General features: G+C 36.2%; 3 protein-coding genes across 3 annotated transcripts; 2 read left to right on the forward strand and 1 right to left on the reverse strand.

The window, feature by feature from the left end:
* Positions 1-596: 596 nt before the first annotated feature.
* On the forward strand, positions 597-2,746 carry LOC142533765 (DNA repair RAD52-like protein 2, chloroplastic). The gene is made up of 4 exons (XM_075640655.1): positions 597-944; positions 1,022-1,059; positions 2,209-2,300; positions 2,387-2,746. The coding sequence occupies exons 1-4, from the start codon at positions 658-660 to the stop codon at positions 2,525-2,527; spliced, it is 558 nt and encodes a 185-aa protein (XP_075496770.1). The 5' UTR covers positions 597-657; the 3' UTR covers positions 2,528-2,746.
* A 485-nt stretch (positions 2,747-3,231) lies between these two features.
* Positions 3,232-9,325, reverse strand: LOC142533062 (uncharacterized). The gene is made up of 10 exons (XM_075639664.1): positions 8,966-9,325; positions 8,638-8,707; positions 8,259-8,383; positions 7,502-7,610; positions 7,359-7,422; positions 7,212-7,267; positions 5,841-5,948; positions 4,287-4,436; positions 3,781-3,951; positions 3,232-3,625 (listed from the first exon to the last, which is right to left on the reverse strand). Exons 1-10 carry the CDS (start codon positions 9,181-9,183, stop codon positions 3,392-3,394), a joined length of 1,305 nt encoding a protein of 434 aa, XP_075495779.1. The 5' UTR covers positions 9,184-9,325; the 3' UTR covers positions 3,232-3,391.
* A 1,079-nt stretch (positions 9,326-10,404) lies between these two features.
* On the forward strand, positions 10,405-18,025 carry LOC142532731 (retinoblastoma-related protein-like). Its single transcript, XM_075639149.1, has 18 exons — positions 10,405-10,733; positions 11,172-11,279; positions 11,424-11,548; positions 11,645-11,741; positions 11,868-11,914; positions 12,451-12,649; positions 12,872-12,938; positions 13,038-13,214; positions 13,311-13,507; positions 13,591-14,434; positions 14,624-14,786; positions 14,872-14,944; positions 15,182-15,358; positions 15,434-15,553; positions 15,662-15,806; positions 15,983-16,095; positions 17,380-17,495; positions 17,585-18,025. The coding sequence occupies exons 1-18, from the start codon at positions 10,656-10,658 to the stop codon at positions 17,721-17,723; spliced, it is 2,985 nt and encodes a 994-aa protein (XP_075495264.1). The 5' UTR covers positions 10,405-10,655; the 3' UTR covers positions 17,724-18,025.
* The last annotated feature ends 652 nt before the right edge of the window (positions 18,026-18,677 follow it).

Consider the following 18,677-nt stretch of genomic DNA (forward strand, 5'->3'; position numbering starts at 1 on the left):
TGTTTTTAAACATTCTTACAAAAAATACAACATAAAACAATATTAATTCAACAATAATAAAATAAAATAATACTTGACAAGTCTCGATAACAAAAAAATTATGAGCCTAACAAATCGACGAGAATTATTACCAACAAACGAAAATATTGACGTTTCGCAAAATAAAAATACCGAAGACGGAAGAATATGTCACCGATGATCCAACAAATTGAAATGCCGAGGACAACCAACAAATCGCTGAACGAAAATACCGAATGGAATGATCGGAGAAGGTGCAAATAAATCGCCGAATGAAATTTCAATGGGAGGATGCAACAAATAAATAAAGGGGGATTCAGAATCCGTGGCAGGGTGGCACGGATTCAATTGAATCCGTGGCACCCTTATTATATTTTTTTATTTTTTTAATTTTTTTTAAAATAAGTCTGAATTCGGTGTAGTGAAATGCGGATTGTACTAGTTTTGTAAAATTTTTGATTCTGCAACATTTTTATAATGATTTTTTTTATTTATAATATTTTTAAAAAAGCCCTGAGAAGTTGTAAATAAATAAATAAAAATAATAGAGAAATGAATATTAGGATTGGCCCAAATAGTTCAACTACTCAACTACCATTCCACTCTCTTTCTCGTTAAACAACCGCTGCTCCTGTAAGGATGGCCCTCCAAACCCCTAAACTTTTTCTTCACCCATCGGAGCCGTTGATGCTGCTCCGCCACGCTCCCACCCAACTCAATTTTCGCATTTCTGCGGTCTCCGGCGGCAATAGCAGTAGCGGTAAGAAGGGGAGTGCCGCCCCCGCCCCGAATTCCAATTACGTGGTGCCTCTGGACAAGTCTTCCTGCATCACTCGTCCCCTTGCTGAGATTCTACCTGACCTCAACAAGAGGATCCCCGATAATATCATCAACACTCAGGATCATAAATCCACCTTCATCCCCTGGTAATTACCGTGAAAATCTCTGATTTGAAACAAATTTCGAGTTTTTTTTAACACTTCCGATCCCTGTATATGACCAGGTACCAGGCCAATCGTATGCTCAGCTTTTATGCTCCAGGTGATTTATACTAAATTATTCATCGCTCTCTGGCTTTTGCCTGATCTTGATTATGCTTCTTGTCGATGGGTTTTCCCTGAATTGGAAGTTAATGTTTGCAGATCCCTTCTCGACATGTTTATAATAAAATTTAAATTCAATTATCCGGTGTAACGCTGTTTCATTGTATTGGGAGAACTATGCTTAAAGCTTACTTTTTTTGACCAAAATCTTTTTTCTCTAAGTGATTAGGTGTTTTTTTGGGTGTCTCTTTCCTTCTTGCATTTGAGAATTAAAATAATGTACCGAGAATCGTGCTATGTGAATTTACGATTGTTCTTTACAGTTTATTGAAGTTAAAAAAATTAATACAAAAGTTCATATACATGCAGAGGGAGTAGATTTCTCGATGTAGTATAGGAAAATCCGAGAGATACAATCCCAACTGTGTTAGATAAAGTCGAATTAGAATTCTCGACAATGTCCGATATGCTAGCATTTTGGGAGTGTTAGGTGAAGGTTTTTGAAGTATATTGTGGTAAAATAAATAATTTTTGGTTTATATCTTGGAAAAATAGATTGTTATTTAAATCGCAAACAATGCCAGAAAATTTTAAATTATCTTTTACGTTCAGATTAATATATTCTGGATTAAAATATTGTGTGAAAATAAAGATATTTTGGGAATTGATACGGTTTGGCTAAGAGTGATGATTAAGTCAGATTTGTATCGGTGTTTGTTAGTTGTCCCACATCGGTTGGATAAAATACATGGGAGTTATATATATGGTCTTGGACAATCTTCCACCCTTGAGCTACATTTTGGGGTTGAGTTAGGTCCAAGTTCCAATCTTAACATGGTATCAGAGCTCAGGTTCCACCGTGTTGGATTGTCCATAGTTGGGTCACCCGTTCTGCTCATAATTGGGTCATTCGTAAACTTCACGCTCCAGATGCTCATTCCTGAGCGTGGGGGATGTGTTAGTCATCCTCCCCTTGAGCTAGCTTTTGGGGTTGATTTAGGTCCAAGTTCCAATCTTATGACAAATTGGCCTCAATGGTGACTGATGAATTTTGGCTAGCGAATATTTGTTACCCAAGCACTTGGATTTGCATATCTCTTCGTCAGCTGAAGTGCCAAATAGTTTATTACTGATATTTCTTTCATAGGTTGGTGTGGAGAAATTCGTGATGTTATATTTTCGGAAAATGGAAGTGTGACAGTGGTTTACCGTGTCATTGTACGAGGATCGGATGGAGAGGTATATAATTATGGCTGTATTTCATTATGCTTGTTTTATGATATATGGAAGCTGAATAAATGTGTTGGATGTGCGAAACGATGCAGGCACATCGTGAATCGACTGGGACGGTGTTAGCCAATGATGTCGGCAGTTCAACAGATCCTGTTGCCAAAGCGGAGGAAATAGCTTTTTGCAGAGCTTGTGCTCGGTTTGGACTTGGCTTATATCTTTATCATGATGTTTAGATAGAAAGTTCTGTGATGGAAGATCCGGAAGAAATTACACGCCATGTATCTGTTATTTTTTTCAGTTTGTCCCCCCCACCCCTTAATATGATGTACATATTAATGCTGTTTATGTTCCGACACTGTCCTGATTTTGAACTCTGATTGTAGAAACTAATGTTTTTACAAATTTTGATCTACGTGATGTTGAAATATGGATAAACAAATTCCCAAGGTTCATCATAGTCATTAATTTATAAAACCTTGCTATTGATGAAGGTGTGGGCTGCATTGCATGAAATATGACAAGAACAATGACCAGAACCCTCAAATATTCTTGATACCTGCTTTTGCATGCTAACTAATTAGTGTTAGTTCAATCCTAGTGTATGGGTAGTGTCTTAACATTTTGTCTAAGGGCTACCGGAGAATTCACGCCAATTTTTGTATTCGCATTGAGCAACGAGAAATAATACTTAGTCTCTTTACCATCATTTGGATTAGATATTTGTGTAATTACCATAAGTGTAGGGTGGAATAAATCCTAATTAGACGTGATCACGGTTTGTATCTTTTTAATGCAAACCCTGACCTGAAACTAGAACCTACCTCGAAATTTGAGTACGGGATCTTTTTTCTGCTTTGTTTTCAAAACCCTAGACCTTATTTTACTTTCTTTTTGATAAGTTGATTAACATTGTTATTCCTTTTTTCACCGCTCAAAATACAAAAGAGTAGATGTTGATTATAATATTCGAACCATGTCTTATTTCATACACAATTTACAACAAATGTTACACACAATTTTGTAATAGATACAACATATCTATACATGCTATTATTATTCTTGTCTACGTTCTCTCTGTGCATCTCTCTCTTTCTATTCTACGGCCTTAAAAGCCTTGTTGGACTAGGATTTGAGGCTATCCATGTTGCAATCACATCGACAAGCCCGTCGATATCCTTGGAATTTTCAGCGAAAATTCTCGAGTCTGTGCTGAACGTGTTGCCCACTTCTTTGGCGACGGCCTCCCAAGGTGTACCCGCGGTTAACGTCGCCAGAAACTCTCCGCTCCGGCTGACAGCATCTGCCATTGCTGGGGGAACATCAAAAGGAGCCTGAAATTGAGAATAACGACAAATAAGAGTTTTGTTTTCGAAATCTTACCTGGGCAGACATATTTTCATCCTAAAATTAAAGTACTTGCCAAAATAGGAAATGAGAGCATATCTCTGATTCCTACATATCGTGAACATTTTAAATTATGGCTCACCTGTTGCAGAGGCAGCCCATGATCCCCAGGCAACAAACGGATAGACATGTCCAGCATTGAACTGATGGCAGAATCTGAAGTAAGAACCTGGGCTAGTACTGAAGTCTCATCAATGGTATCATCTTTGAACTTTATCAGAAGATTCCTTGAGATGCCATAGTAAGACCTGATCTGTCAATTACACAACCAAATAAAATAACTTACAGACATTAATCTTGTCACGATTGACGGGTATTAGTTTTACTAAATAATGCATTTTGCTCTGAAAACTTTTTCTCGAGAATTTCCCCCAAATTTCATAATAACCAGCCAGAATCCAACCCAAACTAATTTCCGAAGAACATAAGCTAGATTTAATAATATTTAGCCCTCACAGCACATGAAAATTAATAAAACACACCAACTATGATAGAAAGGTAGCCATCTCATGATTATCATTGTTTATCGCTATGATATTGGAAAGAAAAATGAAAATTCGGACTCTACCAACAGGAAACATGGTTTACCAGACGCTGAGTTTCTTCTGGCTTCGGTGAGAAATTTTCCCTCCCTTTAGCCAAGTCCATGTACAATGGAGGAAGCTGCTCAACCAAAGGAAGAACTTGCTTCAAAATGGCAGGACTGAGGTTCTCAAATTGCTTCTTGGTCATCTCCGCCTGCAAGTTTCAAATATAGTTTGCTAGTCTGAAATTTATCAGTAAATAATAGCAAGAACTAACACAAACTTTCAAATGTAAGTCTAAAATGAAAAAAGAGTAAACATGTCCCATCCATATATAGAGAGAGAGAGGATCAATATGAAGAAAATATTTTGCCTAAAACAAGGAAATGGTTATTGTAAGGGTTATTCTGCGTGGAGGCTGAGAAGGCCATTGTAATGGCTTGGTCATCTATTTTATGGAGCCAAGTATTGAAAAACAAATTGATTCCATTCAAAGGCTAAAGAAATATGGATAGCGGCCAAGAATGTATACTTTGACATAGAAACAAATCACAATGTTATCTAGTTTGGTAAAATCCAAAACACCAACCAAGTCACGACTGTCAGCGAGTATTATAACATACTCACAGAAGTAGGGGCCTAGGATTTTATGACAAACCATGAAACTCAAGAAACATGATGAAAACTCCATGGAAAGCTGCCTCATTGTAAAGCAAAGAAGAAAAAGGGCAAAATCGCATAGCTCTCATCGCAGAAAATGAAATTGTGATGGAGAGTGGGCTGAATTTCTCAAAATAAACAAAAGGGATCTGTTACGAAGGCTTTTTAAATAATCAAAGATCTCAAGTGAGACTTCAATTGAGCCCTCGATTGGATTTTCAGCTGGAATGAATAGGACTCCTATTCTCATGGCATTGGTTATGATATTTTTAATGGACCAACTTGCGCTATAGCCAATAGAGGTGATACAACCACTCACTTTTCATCAAAATCTTCATCAAACAAATGTTGGATAATTGACAATGGAGCATCTGACCATATGACTGGGTCATACTAATACAAGGAGTTGTCGGGAGAAATGGGTTGGTGACCGATGGAAGAAGATCATTCTCCAGAAAGAGTTTTTTTATAATACCATATTTTAACTCACCATTTAATTTAAAATTTAAAATATCTAACATGAAAATAAAATAAACAAATACATGTGATGTCATTACTGCCTCATATAACTTGGCAGTTGTGGTAATATTAGCCTATTTTGAAAATAAAAACAAATAGACATCACATTCTCCAACAATATTCCAAAACACATCTTCCCAAAAATATTTCCATAATGTTTAACAACACTACTAGCCTTGCAGAAGAATAGAAGTATTGATAGGAGGCGCACAATCACAGTATACTCTTGGATTAGTTAACTAGGAAGAGTTCTAAATCTTCACCAATGATGCTCAATTACAAAGTAAAAAAGCCATAAAGGAACAGTTTTTGATAGCACATAAAACTAGTTAATTTTCCAAGATTGCAATATTTGTTCAGCATAAATTGTGAAGCTAACAAAGCTGCCTGCTGTAGTAGATTAACGTCTGAAAAAGCATAAGATGGAAGTTAAACTCACCCCAAAGCGAATTGTTGGCGATGATGCTAATTGTGACAAAAATGGCCCAATGCTTTGAGCCATTGGAACAAGAACGGGTGAAAGCAAAGGAATGGCCAGGCTTGCTTCCTGAAAGTAGAATAAACATGTAAAGCACCTAAACTTTAAACATATACTAGTGCACACGTGTTGCGTGCTTATATAGCTAAAGTATTTATCTAATCATGATAAAAAAATTCAAATTAATGATATTTTCATATATTTTATTAAGAGTGATATACTATCTAAAAATTTAAAACTACATTAAAATATATGACTATTTTAGGTAAAAAATTCATCGATAAAGTTATGTAATGAGGTATAATTGTACTTTAAATACAATTTCACCAAATTTATTAAAAGTGAGTTAGTATAGGGGCCTCAACTTTAATTAGATAGTAAGATTATTATGTAGATTAAGAAGTCAAAAAACACATGACAAAAAGGGATGATTTTCATTTAAATTGATGATATTTTTTCTACTCAAGACAGAATGTTTCCAAGGTGACATTTGTCTTAGGCTGAGCCACCATATATCCATTATATGAATAATGTCAGAGAGTATGGTGAGAGCAATATAAGTGGCAAAGCATAAGAAAATTGTCATGTTCCTTGCTATCGTGAAATTTATGCAATAAGTGTGCAACTGTTTGCACAAAATACACTAATGTGCACCTTATTAAATGGTATTTCTCACTATTCCATTCGTCCTAATTCTTCCTTCAAGAACAACTTTAGGATATCAAAAGACCTGGGGCCTAATGAAGTTGCTACCTAATAAGAAAACGAATAACAAATTTTAGGGGTGTACTTCTAGCACTAAGGAATCTCTCATTTGCAAAACCCGTTCAACCTTCGAATGAAGAGAGTTGTCAAATGGTATTCAATTTTTAAAAGAAAGCTTCCATTTTACCTTAAGGTTAGGCTTGAATAGAAGGATTTAAAACTATGGATTTCACCCTTCCCTTATCATATATAAATGCAATAATGATTATGATAGATTTGATGGGTGAATTTCATCAAATCCACTTTTCAAATCTCTCTCACGAATCAAGTCCTTCTCTTCAAATCAAATTATTCCATCCGAGCACAACCTAAGAAAAGTAAGTTGGACTTGTGGTTTCATACTTGTGGCTTGATGAAATTACCAAATTGTCAAGTCTGGATGTCTTTTAACTAAATTTTACATCATTGACCAGGAATACTTAAAGCCTACATTCTCTTGCACTCTTCTCCTAGGACATATATGGACATCAACTTACGAACTGATTTGGACACCCATGAATACGACACTCAAAGAAGTCTTCAATTTCACTGAATTCAGAGACGTTAAGATAATCTGATTTGTCTTACCTTGTTGTTGAATGCCATTAATATATTCCCGTTCCTTTGTACAGCATACCTTGAGCCTGATGATCAGCAAACCAAATCAACTATTACCAGACCTTGTCTTGATTACAACTGCTATAAAAGTAATAAATATATACATAATATGTCAACCTATGAGAAGATGAACCACAGATCCCAATGAATGTCCAATGCCAAAAGTAGGAATATCTTCCACCTGTGCAACAAAACAACTCAACAATAAACTTCTGGTTTAGGAAGCAAGTTACTTCTACACATTTGAAGGTACAACTTACTCTTTCCTGGAGACAGCGAAGACACCTCTCAAATTTAAACTGAACTTCATCAGCTATGAGGAAGTGGTCAAAACTGCTAGCAAAAGGTGTGGCTATAACTAATATACCCCTGAATCAAACAGGGAAAAAGATGCAAGTTATTATAATCAAGTTCTCAATGATGATAGAACAAGATTATTTATCCTATTCCTTGGAAAGTATGAGAAAATATTTTCTTGTATATTTCTGAATGAATACAAAGTTCTCTTAGAAGAGAGATTAAGATGCAAAAGGAAAACTGATAAAAGCTAAATTTTTGACAGAATTCTACTTTCCTAATTACAATTTTACGTTCTCTGTTCACGATAAAATAATGATCCTAGAATATTCCGAGGAACACAATCATATCACAGCCTTGGTTATCCAGATTTCCAACACTATTCGTCCATGTTCTTCTAGGACAGCCTTCCCCCCAACCAAAGCACAAAAGACAAACCAAAAAACTATAGTGTTAAGGAAAAAGAAAAAGAGAATCCTAAATAGATAAAATGGAACTTCGACAAAGTGATGCTAAAAAAATGGTCCAGCTTCTCCTATAAAGAGCTGATAACGATAAACAACAAATAAGGAAGATGAATGAAGGTCAAAGGCAGAGTAGTAAAATATTCCTTATTGTAGCAGCAGAGCATAATATAACAAGCGTACGACATGAAAGAGGTAAATGGAAGAGGTCAAATAAAGAATCAGCAAACATTTTCAGAAGTAAAAAAATCCTCACCTATCTGCAAGGCGTTCCAAGAACAAGCGGTAAGCAAGCTGTGGGGCAGCCCCAACAAATATACCACCAACAAAATGTACAATAGATGTAACCTTAGATGTTTTTGGTCTCAATACCCAAGCTCCCTGAATATTACATAGAAATATTATCAGAAATCTCTGCACATTAAAAATCCCTTCATCTGTTCAACAACATAGGTGCTCCACCAAGTAGTTTTAGCACTTTTACAGGACAAGCAAAAAAATCTAAAAGAAGCCAAAATATAATCCATTCTCAAGGAAAGCTGACAACTCTTGATAGAAGAATGCCAAATCCATAAGACAGACGAGCGGCACGACTAATTTATACCTCAATTTCATTCCAGTAGACTAAAGTATACCTCAATTTCACTCCAGTCTCCTGAAGCACCCCAGCCACCTTGAGATTGTTTCACAGTCTCCGTGATTATTCTGTATATTATCGAAGAAACGGCTTATTTAACGTAATTGGTGAATGAAGAATCATGGAGATTCTAAAATAGGTTATGTGTTATATCCATATATATGCTACCAGAAAAAGAAAGCGAGGGAATGAAGCTGAGAAATAACATCCCTTGATAGAAAAACTAATACAATCATATGTCAAGGGCTAACTCTAAAAATATCAGATTGAATTCAAGCAACAACACTAGTAGCATAAAAAAAACACCAAGACATAAAAGATCAAACCTGTCGATATCTCGGTAAAGCTGAATTCCCACTGTTTCTGTCTGATTATTCGGATCGGAGCTGCTACGCAATCTACTGGGACCACGAGCAGAACAAAGGTTATCGGCAAACGTGAGTGAGGAAAGGGAAATATGACGTGGTTGACTAAAACGAAGGGGACAGCCCAAATTCGGCCATCGGAGATAAATAGGAGGCGGCTTCCACACACAACTCGCCATAGTTCTACCTCTGCCGCAACAAACTCTGCTGAAATGAAATCTATGGAGGCGAGGATTGCACTCCACCTCTCCGCATACACGAGAGCCGCACCTTTGCTTGCTAAGTGGAGTGTTGGGCTTGTATTACCGCCTGTGAAAGAGATATACTATTGGACGGGTTACTGATCCAATAACACATTTTCACGTGGCCCCACTCAACCGAATTGGATAAAATATTCTTTAGACTTACCCCTCTTTTCCGTCATTCTTCTCCTGATTTTTTCGAGTCAAACACATTTAACTTTTGAGTTTTTAATTTATAAATTTTCGAAAAAATCGCATGTTGTCGAAATGAGTACTAGTTATTAATCTTTTAGATTTTTCTCAACTTTACAATCTCATGTATGCACAACTCTGAAATTCCTTTCATTCTAATCATGTTCCTCCAGACCCCGACATAAAAAATATAATTAAATGAAATGTTTAAATTGTGTATTATTTGAAACATTTGACTTGTATAATTATCGCAAAATATATCTTTTAACAAGAGTGTCACATACTTGATTAATATACATGTGATAAATAACTTATATCAACGAAAAATTATACGTTTCTAATACACATTTATTACCCTTAAAGCATGATAAAAACAAAACATGACAATTTATTGCAAAATACTAATCACAATAATCACCCAACAAGCAATATTGGGCAATGGTCTCATCTGACTTGGAAAATTCCTTTGATTTTTTTTAAACAAAATTAAAATTCTACTATTTCATTTGAAACTAATTTTACTTGGTATTTTATTATCATCTCATAAAAATTACGAAAACAATTGATTCGATATAATATTTTGAATTCGGTGTAAGCTTCATTCATCGTTACGTAAGTTATATTTTATTCTTTTTAACGAACATATCGATAGATCGAGAATCATTTCATGTTATACATTAACGGTAGATCTAACGATTTACGAGAGCTTAAATGCCCCAGTGAAAATTTTTTTTCCTCAAACAAAAGTGGATGGTAATTTGATTATCATATTTATTGGTCGATCGATGGTGTTTATAATAAGACGACGTACCAGAAAATGGAGTAGCAAAAGTGCAAAGTAGAAGCATGGTTTTGGCGGGAATGCGAGACCTGTAGGAACACGTGGCGCACAATAATTGGTTTGATGCATGTATGTATGATGGTGCGGCATGCCATGGCCATGTTTTTTCCCGCGCAACCAGGGAGGGTTTTATTTTCCCACAAAACAAAACCAATGAAAAAGCCTATCCGATTGATAACACTTGTACTTTGAAACAAACCCCGAGCGCACCCCCCTTTCTCGGTAGAGTGAGCGGCCGACCGGTGGTGATACGGCCAGCTCTCGGTGGTGTAGTTCGAGAATATTCCGATTCTGTCTACTGTTGGCAGCTTCTTGATTTGGTTCTCTCCTTGATTCTCCTGATCTGTCGATTCGTTAGATCGGGGATCGGAAAGATATGGACGAGCTGAAGATTTTCCATCCTGAAGATTCACCGGAGACCTCCATTGAAGCTCGATTCGATTTTTTTTTCAAGGTTTCTCTTTTTGTTTTTTTCTCCTTTCAATTTCTCATGTCTTCTGTCTTACCGCTGCCGCCGTCACTGTTTTTTTGTAATCGACATGGATCTTGATTTTGGTTTGTTTCCTTTTTTTCTCGTTTTAATGAAATTTTATGTACGGGTTGGTTTAAAGATTTTGATTTTATGCTATTATTTACTGCTGATCTGCTCATACACAAAAAATTACCAATTTTTTCAAGAAGCACGATGTAAAACCCCATGCCACGAGCTGTTCTGTTCAGGTTTTGTCTATTTATTACTTGCTAAATTTGAGGATTTTCATTGTGTTTTGCTGCAATTACTCAATGCAAAGCAGATTCTGTAATTTTGTGTTACGTGTTTATAGATTTGAAGTTGAATGCATTCGACTTTGAATGAATTGTTGATTCACATATGCCCCTGTCCTATAAACAGAATGATTTACAGTTGGACGGGGAAATTTTTTTGGCACAAGCCATGAAGCTGTTTGCCGAAACCAAGAGTATTTTGTTGGCCAATATATCCTCTGTTGGGACTGGGATGGTATGCAGTGACCTTCGCCAATTTTCTTGTCTCATTTTCGTCACCGATTGCATGAAATCTTAATGGACAACGCCTTATCATGCATTGGTCATTTTACTGTCAGATTAACCCAGTGATAGTTGATTGATGTTTTTGCATTATTAGCCGGAAGAAGCAGAACGATATTGGTTTGCATTTGTGCTTTTCACGGCTAGAAGACTGATGGATAATGGTGGTACCACAGAAAAGGGACCTACTATATGCCAGATATTGATAAAAGCCCGGCTCAAGTATTTTCATTTTTCCTTTACTTGCTTGATATTTTTCTGTATTGTGGAAAATTGGAAGTTCAAGATAATAGAAGACTATTATTTCTTGGCCTGCAGCATTGTTGACTTTTTTAAAGAACTCCCTCAATTCTTGATCAAGGTTGGAACAATTTTAAGCAACTTGTATGGAGGGGACTGGGAGAAGAGAATTGAGGTACTTCCATCTCAGATTATCTTACCTTTTTTACCAAGTTATTCTATTTTTTTAGCGTGTTTCACACCATCACCTTATACTTTGGTGCTATGTTTTTAATGACTCGTTCCTTCTTTATGGTATCAGGCAAAGGAAATACAAACCAACTTTGTGCACTTGATCCTTTTGAGCAAGTGAGTATTTGTTTAGTATGTTATCTTTCTTTAATTTTGCATTTATGTCAATTTTCAAAGTTTCAGCAGGTTGCATTGTCACGGTGAATTATTTTTCTTCATGTTTTCAGAGAGTGATTTCATTATCTTCTATAATTATTCCTTGTTGTTTCCTTTGTAATATATGAACTTACATTTGTCTTCTAAAATTTTTTATCAAATGAAGTTGATATCATTTAAGCAGTGTATCATTATTTATTAGTTGTTCGGCATAAAGTAAATAAGATGAAATTTATTTCCTTATATTGTACTGATTGTCAATCATCAGCAACATTGGAATCTTTGGTGTTCGCCCTGCACAACCCCTTGCCCTTTCCCAAGAGTATAAAGTTCCAAACCCAGCTAAAAAGTAAATAATTGCAAATTAGGGCCATATTATCATAGAGAGTGGACACTATACTCTTTTGTTAAATCAGTATTCTTTTTCACAGACAATATCACACATTGAGCTTGGATAGGTTCCCTGAGTTGATTCAATATTTGTACTATGATTCCAGGCATTACAAGCGTGCATATCAGCAATTTTTCTTGACAGTTGATGGTAGTGATAACAAGCATTCGACTGGTGGCAACAACCCTGGCTGTGTTTCAGACTATTATCGCTTTGGATGGTTGCTTTTCCTGGCGCTGCGTGAGCATATGCTCGGCCGTTTCAAGGACCTTGTAACATGCACCAATGGTCTAGTTTCTGTAGTGGTTGGTGGATTTTAATATGTAATCAAATTTGTGAAATTTTACTAAATTCCAATTCTGTTAGTGCTCACTCATACGAAACAAGAACTGTAATATGTATTAGTAGATGCTAATTACCATATTTGTGTGCTTTGGCCCCAACCTTTGGCAACAGTGTGGTCTTCTTATCTTAATATTTTTGTTGAATCTTGTAGTTTTACAATGCTCGTATTAATTTTTTTGCAGGCATTACTTGTTATACATGTACCTGCTCAGTTCAGAAAATTTGATATTTATGACTCTGAACGCTTTGGTAATCTTTCTTTGGCCTTTTTTTACCTAAAAATTAGAACTATGTGATGAAGTTACTTTGTAGCTTAAGGCATCTTTCCATTTGTTCTTTTGTATACAGTTATGACAAATGGCAAGGCTGACATACTTGCATCACTTTGCAAATTGTACGAGACCTCGGAAGATGAGTTGAAGAAAATGCTGGAAAAAGCAAATAACGTGATAACTACCATATTAAAGAAAAAGCCTTGCTTGGCTGCTGAATGTACACCCCAAAATTTGGAAAATTTTGTCACTGGTTGGTATATTGAGTTGGCAATTCAACAGCTTTCTTCCATGGATGCTGTCATTTGAACTGTGTAGTATTTAATATTGTTGTTGTGTCCAAGTGCAGATGGGTTGATCTATTTTGAAGATTTGATGGATGAATCATCTTTATCTACAAATATGATGTTATTAGAAAAGGATTATGATATGATTCTCAATAAGGGTGAATTGGATGAGAGAATACTCATCAATGAAGATGACAGCTTGCTAGGTTCAGGCAGCCTGTCTGGGGATGCAATAAATATGAGAGGAAACGGAACCAAGGTTACCTTGTAATTATTTATTCCTCTGTTTCCATAAACCTCAAATTTCTTAGTATACAAATTCAATTTTTTTTTCATGCTTAGAGAAAATTCGACTCGGTATCATCCCCGACAAAGACGGTCACAAGTCCACTTTCTTGCCACCCTTCTCCTCTAGGTCATTTGTACGAAATTCCTTCCGTTGGCTTGTCCAGAATGGTTGCTACACCTGTCAGCACAGCTATGACTACTGCTAAATGGCTACGAACTGTTGTAGCTCCTCTTCCATCAAAACCTTCAGCAGAACTGGAGAGATTCCTGTCATCTTGTGACAGGGATGTGACTGCTGATGTCATTAGAAGAGCTCACATAATACTTGAGGCCATCTTTCCAAGTAGTGGACCAGGGCAAAGTGCAAGTTTGATGGATAACATATGGGCCGAACAACGTCGACTGGAAGCAATGAAGCTTTACTACAGGGTTCTACAAGCGATGTGCACAGCGGAATCCCAGATTTTGCCAGCAATCAATTTAACATCTTTGCTGACCAATGAGAGGTTTCATAGGTGTATGCTTGCCTGCTCAGCTGAACTTGTTCTTGCTACGCATAAAACCGTGACAATGTTATTTCCAACTGTGTTGGAGAGAACTGGAATTACCGCTTTTGATCTCAGCAAGGTTATAGAAAGTTTCATCAGGCATGAAGAAAGTCTTCCTAGGGAGCTTAGAAGGCATTTAAACTCATTAGAAGAACGACTCTTGGAGAGCATGGTCTGGGAAAAAGGTTCATCAATGTACAACACCTTGACTGTTGCAAGACCTGCCCTTTGTGTTGAAATTAGTCGACTAGGCTTGTTGGCTGAGCCTATGCCATCTCTTGATGCTATCGCCATGCACGTCGACATGTCTTGTGGAGTCCCTCCCGCTGTGCCAAAGCTTGAAAAACATGGTGCTTATTTATTTGATTTTGCATTTGGCTGCAAGATATTTCAAATTGAAAAATAATTTCTTTGTAAGATGTTAATTGAAGACTAACTTCCCAATTAATGTTCAGTATTATCGATCTTTAATTCTTGTTTATGTTTTGGAATGGTATAAATTTCTTGTGCTCCAACATACTTGAAAATAATCATCTCAGGGCAGAATGGCGATATCTGTTCCCCCAAAAAAACGTCGTCTGAGTACCGAAGTGTATTAGTTGAACGGAATTCTTTCACGTCTCCTGTGAAGGATCGCCTCATGGCTCTTAATAATACAAAGTCAAAATTTCCACCGCCTGCTCTACAGTCTGCTTTTGCAAGGTATTTTTGTGAACAGCCCAGGACACAGGAAACTTGTTCTATTTTTACATTGTGCTAAGTGGTTTTCTTCATGCTTGTTTTTCAGTCCAACAAGACCAAATCCAGGTGGCGGAGGTGAAACTTGTGCTGAAACAGCAGTTAATGTGTTTTTCAGCAAGGTACAATATATTCAATGTGATTGCACTTGTCAGTCACGAGCTTACTCTGGTTGTGTTGATATATTTTGTTTCCCATCGTGTAAAAGTGGTTACTTTTTTTAAAAAAAAAATCTCGTTTCTGTTTCTCATCAGGTATATGAGAGTATCTCATAAGTCGTAATTGTCTGGCAAATTTTTTTTCGTACATGCTGGATGGTCTGTCTTATTGCAGATTTTTTCCTTTATGCACTTATTCAGACTATAAAGTTAGCCGCTGTCAGAATTAATGGCATGGTTGAGAGGCTACAGCTGTCACAGCAGTTAAGGGAGTCTGTCTACTGTCTTTTTCAGAAGATTCTTGGTCAAAGGACTTCTCTATTCTTTAACAGACATATTGACCAAATTATTCTCTGTTGCTTTTATGGAGTTACCAAGGTCTGCCTAACTGATTTTGAGTAGATATTCACCGAGTATTTGCGGTTCTCTGACATCTGATTATTATATATGCAGATTTCCCAGCGGAACTTAACCTTCAAAGAAATCATTTTCAATTACAGAAAGGAATCTCAATGCAAACCGCAAGTTTTTCGTAGTGTCTATGTTGATTGGACAGCGGTGCGCCGCGATGGGGTATATTAATCTTTCTTTATTGTTTGCAACTCCCTGTAAGCATTGGTTTTTTTCCTTTTCATGATACAGTAAGAAACTTAAGCGTTTTTGTTTTTTCTCCTGGAACAGAAAAGTGGTCCGGATCACATTGATATCATCACATTTTACAATGAAATATTTATACCTGCTGTCAAGCCTCTTTTGGTTGAGTTTGCCTCTACTGGATCGGCTGAAAGTAGTAATCATGGCCAAGAGACCAGGAATAATAATGATGGTTAGTGTTATTGTTTTTGTTTCATGGTTATGAATCCATCTGGGCAATGGTTAGGTTTCGATGGTCTTTTTGGACAATGTTCAGATAATGCGAGGTGAGAAAAATAATAAACAAATGAGAGAACAACTTTATATTTCCGAAACATGTTTTGATTTTTATTTCCAAATCCCAATCAGGTCCATGTCCTGCATCGCCAAAGCCGTCTTCTTTTCCAAGTATACCAGACATGTCACCAAGGAAAGTATCATCGACACATAATGTGTACGTCTCTCCCTTGAGATCAGCGAAGGTATGAAGTTTCCTCTCATATTCCTTTTCTGTTACATTATTCTATTCATTATTTATGTGTGCATGTTGTAGAAAATATTCTTTCTTTCTGCTATTTTGTTTATGTAAATTAATGATACATCTGCTATTTAATTTTTTTCCCCAGGCCAGATACTTCTGGAATATTATTACATGTCTCATTTTTTTTATATAGTGTGCATTGTGTCTTTGCTGTTGAATCTGTGGTGAGACATTTCTTCTTTTGTACAGCTTGCATCTTTGTGATGCAGCATTTTTGTTTCTAAGTGTTTTATTTTTCCTTCTGTTCATTGCACACCAACAATAAAATAGAAAATCCAGGTATAAACCAGGGTGGCCCCTGCCCCTGTCTGCTGATCCTCTAGCAGTCAACCTCATCGCCAAGTCCATGTCCGTTTATCATAAGCTTTGATCCTTTATAATAACTGATTGTTTTAAGTAATTTTTTAGTCTTCTTCGTGTTTAAACCAATTCAGCTCCCAAGATATAAGATTTAAATTACTGAAGGTCAGCAGTGAGCTGCCAATCTCGACAGATCTATAATTTGCAAGTTAGAAAAGATGAACTGCTTTGGCCAAACGCCCACACGTTTTTGTGAGAATTATGACTAAGTACTACATTATCAGTAAATTAATCAAGTATTCCTTGAAGTTCACATTTGTGACTAAACTTTCGAGATGCACGGCACGGTACATCAATGTTATATTCTTTTCTAAACACTTTTGAGATCTCTATCTCACGGTTTGGGTTAATTTTGCTCTTTGTCTAAGAGGCAAAAATTTCTGGTAGAGCAGCACACAAGCAGTAATTATGGTCACTGCTTTACAGACTGCTTAAGATGGCCGTAGAGGCTGTGAACAGTGATTATGGTCAAGCTACAAATTATTTTTTTGTGTGGTTAGTTTTTCATATCCTCAATTAGGGTGAGCTGATGTTGGTTGTCCAGCAGTTGGTCATTAATTTGAGGGCGCGGTTGGACCTAGTGGCTGGTGGTGTGGAGTTAGTATATGATTTCTAAGGAGTTGAGAAACTGGAAACTTTTGCGGTAGAAAGAACCTATCCAACTTACTTCATTGCTCTCCGAATACATCATCGTGGATATTGTCCGAAAGAACAGAGTTAGGATTTCCAAGCTTCGATGGTAGCATAGATTAGAGGATGTTTGGTTAGGATTGCATTTTGCACCAACATCCACACTCTTTGCTCACTTCAAAAGCAGTGGAGTGGACTTATTTTCTTTTAAATAAATTCCTATTTATATTGACAGATGGATGCGTTAATTTCACATAGCTCTAAAAGCTATTATGCCTGTGTTGGAGAAAGTACTCATGCTTACCAAAGTCCTTCAAAAGACCTTACCGCCATCAACAAGCATTTGAACGGGTAAAGTCTACTAGAACAAACTTCATTGAATCTTTAATATATTTATCTGTACACATTTGATCAACACCTTGTTTTTGTTCAATTTTCAGAACTCGGAAGCTCAGAGGAACACTTAATTTTGATAACGTTGATGTAGATGTTGGATTGGTTACGGACTCCATGGTTGCCAATAGCCTTTACCTCAGGAATGGAAACATTGCTTTGAAATCCGAGCAACCCGACTCGTAGGTGGTTTGGTTCCATAGTAGCCTTGCTCTGTTCTGTAGATATCTCGTTAAGTAGGGTATAGTTTGTTTAGGCGATGGTTTAGGGTATTGTTTGCTAGTGTGCATCTGGCCAAACATGTCATGGCATTCCGTTAAACTAATAAGGTTGTAGCGTTTTCTTGTGAGTTCCTTTTAAATGAGCAACTGCAAGAGCAGAGTGCTAATTGGTAAATGCTGGTTTACAAATCTAAGAATTTATATTTCCCTTGCCAAGTCGTTGGAACAAATAAATGCTTGTCAAAATACATTTTATGTTTTTGAAAATTCGGAAACTATCACCGATGCTTCTTTTGCCAGTTTCGTCAATCAAAATAAAATAATATATGTTAAACTTATAATATTTTAGTGACATTAAAAAGTAATCCAACGCTGATTTGTGCGGTACTGCATAAACACTCGAACTAGGGTTGCTTCATTTAATCCTTTCGAAAATAAATATACTTTAACCCGCACTTGTGTCTTGGAGTTGGGACAAAATTAATTAAGAAGGGAAATCTATACATATTATAAAAGTGTGAATCAAGGTCAAAGTTTTTCTATTGTGTATTGTCAATTTTGTCCTTAGTTTGTACATACAGGAAAAATTTAGTGAGGATGTTTTTGTCAAATCAGTTATTATGATAAGGATAAAATTGTTAAACTATATTCTATTGTGTATTGTCAACTTTGTCCTTAGTTTGTACATACAGGAAAAATTTAGTGAGGATGTTTTTGTCAAATCAGTTATTATGATAAGGATAAAATTGTCAAACTATATTTATGTTAGATAATGATTAAGTTGCCAAAAAAACTGAAACTTTAAAATTTTTTATTTTTATTTTCTTGTAGATGAATTGAACAAACTTTTTCCACAAAAAATATTAATTTGAAAATATTGAAATACCAAAATATATTGGTTTTATTTGCTTATAGATGA

The sequence above is a fragment of the Primulina tabacum genome, chromosome 18 (assembly GCF_025594145.1).
Source record: "Primulina tabacum isolate GXHZ01 chromosome 18, ASM2559414v2, whole genome shotgun sequence".
Lineage (NCBI taxonomy): Eukaryota > Viridiplantae > Streptophyta > Magnoliopsida > Lamiales > Gesneriaceae > Primulina > Primulina tabacum.